At 54.4% G+C, this 12,201-nt stretch overlaps 1 protein-coding gene across 1 annotated transcript in view; it reads left to right on the top strand.

Moving 5' to 3' along the window:
- Positions 1–1,970: 1,970 nt before the first annotated feature.
- KIAA1522 (KIAA1522 ortholog) overlaps positions 1,971–12,201 on the top strand; it is a 36,460-nt gene continuing 26,229 nt past the window's right edge. Inside the window, exon 1 of the mRNA XM_033227246.1 lies at positions 1,971–2,372. Coding sequence (XP_033083137.1) covers positions 2,138–2,372 — 235 coding nt within the window. The 5' untranslated portion in view covers positions 1,971–2,137. The remainder of the gene's footprint in view (positions 2,373–12,201) is intronic.

Genomic DNA, 12,201 nt, shown 5'->3' with positions numbered 1-12,201 from the left:
CGCCCGGCTAGTTTTTTGTATTTTTTAGTAGAGACGGGGTTTCACCATGTTAGCCAGGATGGTCTCGATCTCCTGACCTCGTGATCCGCCCGTCTCGGCCTCCCAAAGTGCTGGGATTACAGGCTTGAGCCACCGCGCCCGGCCTATTTTATTTTTTTAAGACAGAGTCTCGCTCTGTTACCCAGGCTGGAGTGCAATGGCACAATCTTGGCTCACTGTAACCTCTGCCTACCGGGTTCAAGCGATTCTCCTGCCTTAGTCTCCCAAGTAGCTGGGACTACAGGGATGCACCACCAAACCCAACTAAGTTTTTGTATTTAGTAGAGATGGGGTTTCACCATGTTGGTCTGGCTGGTCTTGAACGGCTGATCTCAGGTGATCCACTTGCCTGGGCCTCCCAAAGTGCTGGGAATACAGGCCTGAGCCACTGTGCCTGGCACCTGTAACACTCTTCCCTTGAAAACTGCCTTCCCTACATTCTCTTTCCTCACCAACTAACAGAGGAAGAGGCTGGGTTCTTAGGATTAGTGCTAGGCTGGGCCAAGAGCACTCAGAGTACAGGGCTGGTTCCTGATCCAGAACGGGTGCTCTGGGATTGTGGGCTGGATCTGAATGAATGGTGGTTAGACAAGAAACGGAGGCCCAGCATGGACCAGAGCCCCCAGGTTCACCACAGCTGAGCCCCTGGGGACTCAGGGAGATCCCACTGCACTCTAGTAATCCTGCAATGTCACGGTGAGTGCTATCTACAGTTTGCTGGGGCTGACTGCGCTGGGTGGCCCAGACAAATGGGTCCCTGCCCTGGTGGAGACCAGGACCAAGAGAAAGCCGTGTGACCAGAGTCAGATTAGGTGATTCTGGTCACCCCACTGGTATGGACATCACTAAAGCTCTTCTGGGGACTGAGGGAGGGGGTTCAAGGGTACTGAACCTACAGCTGGCCCTCAGTGCAATTTCTGGCCCTTAGGGTTTGAAGCCTCGGACCAGGCTGAGACAAGACCCAGATGCCCATCTTGGCTCCTCTGCCACTGACCACCTGTGTTCGTGGGCAATCACTGTCCCCTTCTGGCCTCCATTTCTCTTGTCGTGGGATCAGATGATATAAAAGGGCTTGGTCAGCTGTAATAGAGCCAGAGGCCTGGAGGCAATGAGCACAGCAATTTCAGGATTCTTCAAGGCTTTCTTTCCTACCAGCCTCCCAGTCACGCCTCTCACCTGCCCAGAGTTCAACCCTAATTAGTGTTGAGCATCTCAGTGGGAACTCCTGGTGCAGGCAGGAGTGCCCTGGGGCCTCAAAGCCTAGTCCAAGGGTAAACGGAGGAAGGACTATCCTCATCCCTGCCACCAAAGGGTGAGGCAGGAATACAGGGCGCCTGGGCCCCTGCTGCACACCGAAGATGGTTGGAGCCTGGGGGGAAGGTGCAGTAAAGAGAGAGGAGGCCACTCTAGTCAGCAGATGTGAGGGAAATGCCCACTGCGGGTCACAGGTCTTGGACGTGTCTGAAGCCTCTACTCTTGGCGCAAGCCCCCCAACACTGTCGGGGCTTGGAAGGAGTTCTCCAAATTCCCTTATTCCAGGAAAAAATATTCCAGAATCCCCTGTCTGTTCCCTGTCCAAACTTGGGATACCAAGACTCCTGGGGTCCAACCCCAGCCTCTAACTCCCCCTTTTCTGCGCCCTTCCCCTTCCCGTCCCCACCCCATACCACCCCCTTCCGAACGGACCTCCCGCGGTGCCCCCTGCGGGACTGAACCTCAGTGCCGCCCCCTCCCGGGCGGCCCCACGACCCGCCCTCTCGGGCCCCGGCGGGGGGCACGACCCCGGGCTCCCGGGACCCCCTCCTCGCGGGACCAGACCTCGCCCTCCGCCGGGCCAGGGGGAGGCGGGGAGGGGCCGCAGGCAGCGCCGCTCCCGCCCCGCGGCCGCTCCCGCCCCGCTTCTTCCCTCCCCGCCGGCCTGCGCCCCGCCCGCCGCCCGGCCGGCCCCTCCCGCGCCGCTCCCGCCGCCCGCTCTCCGCGTCTGCTCGGCCTCCGCCGCCCAAACTTTTCTCCGGGCGCACATCCCCGGCGACCGCCCCCGGCATGGGCGCCGCGCCGCAGGGGGCCTGACCCGCCGCCCGCTCCGCCCCCGCCTGCCATGGCGGCCCGCGCGCCCCCCGCCGCACCTGCGGCCGAGGAGCCGGGGAACTTGGGCGGCCCCCCGCGCAGGAAGAAGTCCCGCTCCGGCGCGTCCGGCCTCCGCCGCGCTTTCAGCTGGCTGCGGGGCAAGCGGCGCAAGAAGGCGGCGGCGGTGGCCGAGGGCGCCGAACCGGCCGCCCCCCGGGCCAAGAAGGCGGAGGACAAGGCCAAGAGGGCCAAGGGCAAAGGCCGAGGTAAGGCGGTCGGCACCTGGGCTGAGCGCGGGGGGGCGCCGAGGGTGCGGCCGCGGGGGCTCTGCTGGGGGTCCGCGCGCGGCGTGTTGGAGGGGGGTGACCCCCAGGAACTGGTGCTGGGGAGCTAAGAGGCCAGGGCTGAGTCCGAGCACCTCCACCCTGCGCTGCCTTCCGCACTTTTCAGACCCAGTCTTGCCTCGCTCTGAGGGGAGGGGACCCCCGGCCGGGCCAGGGATCCCCTGGCAGAGCAGGAAGTGCTGGCAGCCCGACTCCAGGGCGGTGAGGCGATTCCCCCTCCCCCAGGCTCACCCAGGTTCTGCCCTCTGCTGAGTCAGGGGGTCAGAGACTTAACGCTGGCCTGTGGCAAATGGGAGAGACAGGTGGCCTTGGGTCTCTGGTGGGGACCCTCTGGGTCTGGAAGGTCAACCGCACTCACAAAGAGTTTCAGCTCCAGCTGGATCTGGATTTCCAGCCCCACAAAGGACCCCGCATGGAGCACCGTGTGCCCTGCCTTAGCTTCTTAACAGTGCTGGCTTTTCCCACCTGGGCCAGTTTTCTCACGCTCACCTGGGTCAGGCCACAAACATCACCTCCTCGGGTAGTGAGCTCACCAAGGTGAACCAACCCGCCCCTCCCCGTCACTCCTTCTTCCAGCCCTGGAGAAACAAGCCAGTGTCAGAAGCGTGCTTACAGATGGGGGAAACTGAGGCCCAAGCTCAATGGAGAGGCTGTACCTGGGCTGGGGTGGGTACTTAAAATTCAACAGCTAGTTCTCAGTCTTTCTGAATTTGAGCCCCTGGGCTCCTCCTCTGGCCTGGATGGGCAGCCTGAAAGGCGAGGAAGTCGACCCGGCCCATCCCTGCTGGGGTCACTTTCAGCTCCTTTCTTGGGCCTTCCCTCATTCCCCTGTTTCTGTCTTCCTTTTGGTGGGGAGGGCTTGAGTCTTTGCAAGAGGGTGGAGCTCCCTTGGGGTTTGCTGTCCTGGGAAGTCCACCTTTCCTAGACTGCTGCTGCTGTGCTGGAGGTGAGGAAATGGCCGGGTGTGCGGGGCCCATCCCATTCTGCCTGTGTTTATCCTCCCAGTGTCCTTTAACCACCTCTTCTGGGAGAGTTATAAGGAACACTTTAGGGGTCAGGAAGAGGGTGGAAAGCCTCTTGTGTGATTGTATCCGGCCTGATCTTCCTTTTGGATAAGGGCCCTGCTTCCCTGCGGCACAGCCACAAATAGAAGTGAGGGTGCTGAGGCTGGGGTGACTGGGCCAAACCCTGAGGGAGGATTGGATTTGGGTGAGAGATGTTTCCAAAGGCTCTGCAGTCCCAACAGGACATGGAGTCTGTCCCAGGGCTGCCCCACTGGGATTCAGTCTGAAGTCATCCCCATCTCACTCAGGAGGGCATTGCAGCAGGATGGATTGTGGTCAGACTGTCAGAATTGGCAGGCAGAAGCCTAGTGGACTAGCAGTGTATACTCCAGGGCAGTGGACCTTTTTCCTCTGGGAGACCAGCCTGGGAGGCAGGGGGCTGGAAAAGCTGAGCCTGTAGGTCACTGCTGCAACAACCTGGGTTTGGGGTCATTGGGTCAGTGACCAGGCCTCCCTCTCGCCTTGTGTTTGGTATCAGGTGGCTCTGGGCTTTCTGGGCAGCATGTTGGCCTGATTTGAGCCCACGTGCATGGGCAACACCTCCTTGCCCCTGGCTGTTGTTTCCCCAGGTCTGGAGGTGGACCTGGGTACGACTGGAGGAAGTCCTGTTCCCTTTTACTCCAGCCTCCTATTATTGCAATTGTTTCCTTGTCACCTGCCTGGCACAACTTCTTTTCTGTTTATTAAGAGAAATAAATCTGATCCCTCTAATCTCCACTGGCAACGCTGGCCAGGAAGGGGAAGCCTGCAGAAGGCTTAACTCTTTCACGGAAAATGTTCAGAATGGAGATTGGGAGAGGTGGGGAGGAGGGATACACAGGAGATTCCTAGGAGGTCAGGGATTTTGCTGGGGAAGTCATTATTTCCTCCATTCTAATCTCTGACTCAAAGACCTACAAGAGGCAGGTCTTGATTCCTCTAATCTGACTTTCCTACTTTAAGATGGAAAAACTGAGCTTGTCATGGAGTTTTACCAGTCTTCCACGATTCCCTTGCTGACCTTGCTACCCTGCACAGACTTAGAAGAAGAGAGGAAGTCTGATATTTATTGATTAGTCTGAATATATCAAGATCTCAGTTGCCGATGAAAAAATTGAGGCTCAGGGACAGTGAGTGACTGATTTGACCAAACTGGGATTTAAACTCAAATCATCTGCCTAAAAAATGGGGACTGTTTTCATGACTCTCCCAAGGACATAGAACAGCAGGTAAGACTGGAAGATCTTCTCGTTCAACTCACTTTACAGATGGGAAATGGCCCAGAGAGAAGTGAGGGAACTTGATAGAGTGGGGGGAGTATCAGAGTCAGGCCGATGAGAGTTTAAATCCTGGCTCGGCTACTAGCAAGCCCCATGATGTAGGATGAGCAACTTCTCTGTGGGCTCCCTGACTCCACCACTGTCTTGTGGGGAAGAAAGGGGGAATCCTCTGGCTGGACATTGCCTTGATGGGGCTGTGACCTTTCTGTCTCACCCAGATTCTCACAAGAGAGCATATTAAAATTATATTAAAGCCTGGGTGTGGTGGCTCACGCCTCTAATCCTAGTATTTTGGGAGACCAAGGCAGGCAGGATTGCCTGAGCTCAGGAGTTTGAGACCAGCCTGGGCAACACGGTGAAACCCCGTCTGTACTAAAATACAAAAAATTAGCCGGACGTGGCGGCGTGCACCTGTACTCCCAGCTACCCGGAAGGCTGAGGCAGAAGAATTGCTTGAACCCGGGAGGCAGAGGTTGCAGTGAGCCAAGATTGCACCACTGTACTCCAGCCTAGGCAACAGAGCGAGACTCCAAAAAAAAAAGAAAGAAAATTATATTGAAGAGAAGTCACTATAGAAATGCAAGGGGTTGCTATGACTATGTTATAAGTTTAGTCACCTGAGCTCTAAGGACCCAGTCTGGAAGGAATGGGCTCTGGGCCTAAGAATAACTTTGCTTGGCTGGGCGCAGTGGCTCTCGCCTGTAATCCAGCAGTTTGGGAGTTCAAGGTGGGTGGATCATGAGGTCGGGAGCTCGAGACCAGCCTGACCAACATGGTGAAACCTTGTCTCTATTAAAAATACAAAAAATTAGCCGGACGTGGCGGCGTGCACCTGTACTCCCAGCTACCCGGAAGGCTGAGGCAGAAGAATTGCTTGAACCCGGAGGCAGAGGTTGTAGTGAGCCAAGATTGCACCACTGTACTCCAGCCTAGGCAACAGAGCGAGACTCCAAAAAAAAAGAAAGAAAATTATATTGAAGAGAAGTCACTATAGAAATGCAAGGGGTTGCTATGACTATGTTATAAGTTTAGTCACCTGAGCTCTAAGGACCCAGTCTGGAAGGAATGGGCTCTGGGCCTAAGAATAACTTTGCTTGGCTGGGCGCAGTGGCTCTCGCCTGTAATCCCAGCAGTTTGGGAGTTCAAGGTGGGTGGATCATGAGGTCGGGAGCTCGAGACCAGCCTGACCAACATGGTGAAACCTTGTCTCTATTAAAAATACAAAAATTAGCCAGGCGTAGTGGCGTATGCCTGTAATCCCAGCTACTCAGGAGGCTGAACCCGGGAGGCGGAGGTTGCAGTGAGGTGAGATTGCACCACTGTACTCCAGCCTGGCAACAGAGTGAGACTAGGTCTCAAAAAAAAAAAAAAAAAAAAAAAGACAACTCTGCTGCCCTGGTCTGCCCCTCTCAAGCTACAAGATGCTGGCAGGTTATTCTCCCCTCCAAGCCTCAGTTTCCTTATCTGTAAAATAGGGATAATAAATCCTGGCTTTATAGGGACCTTTCCAGGATCAAATAACCTAACAGACATGCAACTGCGTTGTGAACTGTGGAGCATGGTCCAGCTGGCAGCAGGTTTCTGCTGTTGTTATGCTGCTGAGGACTTGGGCATTAGTTAAGTTCACCGTCATCCATGTTTGGAAAACAGCCCATGATGATGATGATGATTGAGGGGGATTCACAGAGGGTAGAGTCTCACCCTTGTCCCACAGGAGGACTCAGACATAAGAAAAAGTTCAAAAAAAAAACGAAAACAAACAGGAATCCATATCTTCCAGAAATATCACCTGGACTCTAGACAAGTGTGTGGGTAGGAAGTGTTTCTGGGACAGATACCAGGACTGGAGCCCAGCAGATAATCAGGGGAGGCTTTCTGGAGGAGCAAGCAGCCTGTGGAAGGAGGGCAGGGTCCTGGCTAATCTGAATGGGAAGAGAAGTAACAGGAAGGCTGCTATGTGCTATATATACCCTGGACAGGCATTTTCATCAAAGTCTTCCTATGTCTTTACAGCAACCTGGGAGGTGGACAGTTATCACCATTTGTGGGTGAGAATAAGTAGTCCAAGGTCACTCAGCTTCATTTATTTGAAGAAGACATATTCTTTACTCTGTAGTGTCAGGCACTGTTCAAGGTGATACGAATGCCAGAGGACCAGACAGGCAAGGTCCCCATCTATGTGGAAGTGAGGTTCACAGTGTCACAATGACGGAGCCACTCAGTCTGCCTCCAGAGGCCATGCTCTACGAAGAAAATTATATGATGATGGCTGTGTTTCTGACTCTGGAGGGGGATGACCTCTCTAGAGTCTTAGACAAAACCAGTTTTGGGGAAAGGGGTATATAGTCCTCTTGAGGGTTTCTCTTGTGCAGCGGGCAGCGGCTGAGGGGTGGGAGTGGGCATGGCTCTGATACTGAGAATTTGAGAGCCACCCTGCCAGGCCTAGCTGACTTAGCCCCATGTTAACTCCAGTCAGTTCACTGTGGCCTCTCCAAGTTCCCTCTGGCCACTCAGGGAGGACTGTCCTTTCATGGCGTGGAGTTGTGGAGAGAACCCTCAGTTTGAGTTCTGCTCTGTTGTATGACCTTGGGCAAGTCCTGCCCCTCTTTGGACCAGACATGCCCTGTCTTGACAAAGATAGTTTTTTGTTTGTTTGTTTGTTTTTGTGAGACGGAGTCTCGCTCTGTTGCCCAGGCTGGAGTGCAGTGGTGAGATCGCGGCTCATTGCAACCTCTGCCTCCCAGGTTCAAGCGATTCTTCTGCTTCATCCTGGGACTACAGGCGCGTGCCACCATGCCTGGCTAATTTTTGTATTTTTAGCAGAGACAGGGTTTCACCATATTGGCCAGGCTGGTCTCAAACTCCTGACCTTGTGATCCACCCGCCTTGGCCTCCCAAAGTGCTGGGATTACAGGCGTGAGCTACCGCATCTGGCCAACAAAGTTGGGGTTTAATGACCCCTGAGACTCTTGCCAGTTCTAGGATTCTGTGGGTTTGAGAAGGGGCTGAGGAAGTAAGCCTGTAGAGGTTGGGGGCTAGGCATGGAGATGGGAGCTGTGTCCAGGAAAGGAGAGCTGACTTCCAGCCAGCCAGATAAGACACTGAGACCCAGTGGCCTAGATGTAATAGGAAGGTAGGTAAGGTGGCCGGCGCAATGGCTCACACCTGTAATCCCAGCACTTTGGGAGGCTGAGGCGGGTGGATCACTTGAGGTCAGGAGTTCAAAACCAGCCTAGCCAACATGGCAAAACCCTGTCTCTACTAAAAATACGAAAATTATGGCTGGGCACAGTGGCTCACGCCTGTAATCCCAGTGCTTTGGGGGGCCGAGGCGGGCAGGGATCACCTAATGTCAGGAGTTCAAGACTAGCCTGGCCAACATGGCAAAACCCCATCTGTACATGGCAAAAATTAGCCGGGTACGGTGACCTGCACGTGTATTCCCAGCTACTCGGGAGGCTGAGGCAGGAGAATAGCTTGAACCCAGGAGGCGGAGGTTGCAGTGAGCTGTGATCATGCCATTGCACTTCAGCCTGGGCAACAAGAGCAAAAAGCTCCATCTCAAAACAAAAAACAAAAATTAGCTTGGTGTAGTGGCAGGCGCCTTTGGGAGGCTGAGACAGGAGAATCACTTGAACCCAAGAGGCAGAGGCTGCAGTGAGCTGAGATCACGCCACTGTACTCCAGCCTGGGCAACAGGAGTTCAACTGGGCGACAGTTTCATTCAAAACTCAACAGGAAGGTGGGTAAGAAGAGTCCATTATGAACAATGTCATTTCTGTCTGCTGAGGAAGGGGCCTAGATAGTTCCAAAGCAAAGTGAGAGTCAAGTCTCTGGGGTCGTGGGCACCTTGCCCTTCTGAGGTCAGGATGGTGTCTGTTTGCCCATCAGTCAACACTCCATGTGTTTTCCCCTTCTGTGTCAGTGGCCGTGCTGCTTCTCCCGCCTGGGATATGCTCCCCTTCACTTCGCTATTCAGTGAACTCCTATTCAGCCCTCAGGGCCTGGTGTCAGTGTCATCTCTGCCATACTCCCAGGGGAAATTATTGTCCCCAGACCCTAGAGCAAGGTGCTTAAGGTCTGGGGACAGGGTCTGGGGTGCTTAGGGAGAGTTGGGGTTGGGCAATATATGCTTTTCCAGCCACTTCCTTCTTGGGTAAAGGGCACCTCAGTGTCCTTACCTGGGGCCTGGACCAATGTAATAGGGGCTGAGTTCCCTCTGCTGTGGGATACCTCCAATAGGGGAGTGGTTTCCCCAGAGGAGTTTGGGATTTCTCAAGAATGTGACATTTTGGCTTCCCAGAAATGTAAAAAATAAAGAGTGTGCTGGGCGCGGTGGCTCACGCCTGTAATCCCAGCACTTTGGGAGGCCGAGGCGGGCGGATCACAAGGTCAGGAGATCGAGACCATCCTGGCTAACACGGTGAAACCCTGTCTCTACTAAAAAATACAAAAAATTAGCCGGGCGAGGTGGCGGGCGCCTGTAGTCCCAGCTACTCGGGAGGCTGAGGCAGGAGAATGGCGTGAACCCGGGAGGCGGAGCTTGCAGTGAGCTGAGATAGGGCGACTGCACTCCAGCCTGGGCGACAGAGCGAGACTCTGTCTCAAAAATAAAATAAAATAAAATAAAGAGTGTGACAGGGTGGCTGCTCTGTCTCCCTCAGACCCCTGTGAGAGGATGGACATTGTTTTCTTAGGGTCCAGACGGGAGAGGGAGCCTCACTCACTTATTTCACAAATATTTCCTAAGTGATATATACCAGGCACTGTCCTAGGGATGACTAAGAGACAAAGTCCTGGGCCTCATGAACCTCACAACGAGTGTGTGTGTAGAGGGAAAAATATGCCGAACAAGTAATTAAGGGTTAAAAAGTGTGATAAGACGAAGCACAGCAATCACTGAGGGAAGTCAATGATGGCTTCCCCAGGGAGGTGGCACTTGAGCTAAAATGGAAGGATGAAAGGAAGCTGGGATTGAAGGGTTTGTGGCACTGGCGTCAGGCAAGGCAGATGCTGGGGGCTTGGGACCAGCTGGCTATCTGGGGTTCCATGGGATCCAGGGATTGCTGTACCTCACTATTTTGAATACCCGAAGGGCAAAGACTGGGTTGACAGACACTTCCCTCTGCCCTGGCCAGCACAAGGCCTGGCTAAGTGGCCTTGGGTGATAGGTAATGCTCCAGTATGGGCCCCCAGAGATGGGCATCTCTGGATCCTAGACTGTCAGAGCTCATGGCTCGAGATGTCATAGGGAGCCCTCATGGTACATACAGACAGGGCAGCTGAGGCCCAGAGGAGGAAGTGACTTGCTCAAGTTCACATGGCCATCTAGTGTCAGAGGCAGAAGAGAAGCCCACACTGTCAGGCCTTCAGCTTCCTCACTCCTTTGTTCAGACTTCAAATGGAAAATCCCGTCCCAGAGAGGTGCCTCTGCCAGGGGTAGGAAGAGCTGAGAAGGAAGCAAGGCCAAGGGAGTCTCCCCTGCCCTCCCCTCAACACCTTCAGGGGCTCCTTCCAGCTATCTCTCCCTCACCCTTCTCTTGGAAATTCCCCTTGGGCCTGAAAGGGGCTCTCAGTCAGTGTGCTCTCTCCACACTGTACCCTCCCAGCAGTCCCTGAAGCATGGCTCCTAGCCAGGGTTGAACTGTGGTGGCCAAGCCTTGTGACCCCAAAAATCTGCATTCTCTTGTCAGCAGAGGGCAGAGTGAGCGCCTCCCCTCAGCACCTGCTCCTTGGAAATCCCTCTCTCTCCAGACCCTCAAAGCTGTTTCAGCTGCTCATGCTAAAGAAAACGAATAAGAGGAAGCATTGTATGTTATTTGGGCCACAGTGAACATGGCGGGGTTAGAGGAACAGGGACACACACCTTCCTTGTGCAGACCCCAAGGCGACCTCCAGCCCGTTGGCAGACTTGGGGGAGTCAGCCAAGTTCGTGCAGCTTCCTCGGGCAGGAGGAGTGAAATCTCTGTCCGCCTCCCCCATCGTTAGTTATACCCTCCTGTACTCTATGCCCTTGTACTCTACTGTCCTGAAGGGCTGATTCATTAAAGGACTGTCAGCCCACTCACAGGGTGCCCAACTCTGTGCTTGGCATGGAAGGGGACATAGAGACAGCTCAGCCCACAAAGGATTTAAACCCTGAATCTTGTAGCAAAGTGCATGATTCCCAGGAGGCTCCTGGTGGGGAGAATACTAAGTGAGGCCTCCTGTCTGCTTAGGACACCCCATCCTCCAAGTCTAGCCAAGTGAGGTCTTCCCCAGCATTTTCTTTTTTATTTTTTGAGACAGAGTTTTGCTCTTGTTTCCCAGACTGGAGTGCAGTGGTGTGATCTCTGCTTACCGCAACCTCCAGCTCCTGGGTTTAAGCAATTCTCCTGCCTCAGCCTCCCGAGTAGCTTGGACCACAGGTGCCTGCCACCACGCCCAGATAATTTTTTTCTTTCCTTTTTTTTTTTTGAGACAGAGTCTCGTTCTGTTGCCCAGGCTGGAGTGCAGTGGTGCGATCTCGGCTCACTGCAAGCTCCATCTCCTGGGTTCACACCATCCTCCTGCCTCAGCCTCCCGAGTAGCTTGGACTACAGGTGCCTGCCACCACGCCCGGATAATTTTTTGTGTTTTTAGTAGAGACGGGGTTTCACTGTGTGTGTTAGGATGATCTCGATCTCCTGACCTCATGATCTGCCCACCTCGGCCTCCCAAAGTGCTGGGATTACAGGCATGAGCCACCGCACCCGGCTTAATTTTTGTATTTTTAGTAGAGATGGGGTTTCACCATGTTGGCCAGGCTGGTCTTAAACTGCTGACCTTGTGATCTGCCCGCCTCAGCCTTCCAAAGTGCTGGGATTACAGGCATGAGCCACTGTGCCCGGCCCCTTTTATTTATTTATTTTTTTGAGACACTCTCGCTGTGTCGCCCATGCTGGAGTGCAGTGGTGCGATCTCGGCTCACTGCAACTTCCGACTCCCAGGTTCAAGCAATTCTCCTGCATCAGCCTCCCAAGTAGCCAGGATTACAGGCGCCCGCCACCATGCCCGGCTAATTTTGTATTTTTAGTAGAGGTGGGGTTTCACCATGTTGGTCAGGCTGGTCTCGAACTCCCGACCTCAGGTGATCTGCCCGCCTCTGCCTCCCAAGTGCTGGGATTACAGGCGTGAGCCACTGCGCCCAGCCTTCCCCACCATTTTCTAAGAGGGTCACGAGGCATTCCAGCTCATTCTTGTGGTTCCTGGAGTTCTGGTCCATATGTCTTCCATACCACCTACTTCTTCCCACCAGTCCTAGCCTAGCCTCTCCTGTGTTCTTGGCAGTGGGCAGTACTCCTCCCACAGGATCCTGGAGCTAGCACTGCCTTTGCAGTGAAAGTATTTATGTGCTATCATCACTACCTCCGTCAGTATGCAAGCGTCACCGTTGCTACTACAGCTAAT

This window comes from Trachypithecus francoisi, unplaced genomic scaffold (assembly GCF_009764315.1).
Source record: "Trachypithecus francoisi isolate TF-2019V2 unplaced genomic scaffold, Tfra_2.0 Lachesis_group12, whole genome shotgun sequence".
Classification (NCBI taxonomy): domain Eukaryota; kingdom Metazoa; phylum Chordata; class Mammalia; order Primates; family Cercopithecidae; genus Trachypithecus; species Trachypithecus francoisi.
The sequence above is the reverse complement of the archived record's forward strand: the minus strand, read 5'-3'. Positions and strand labels throughout refer to the sequence as shown.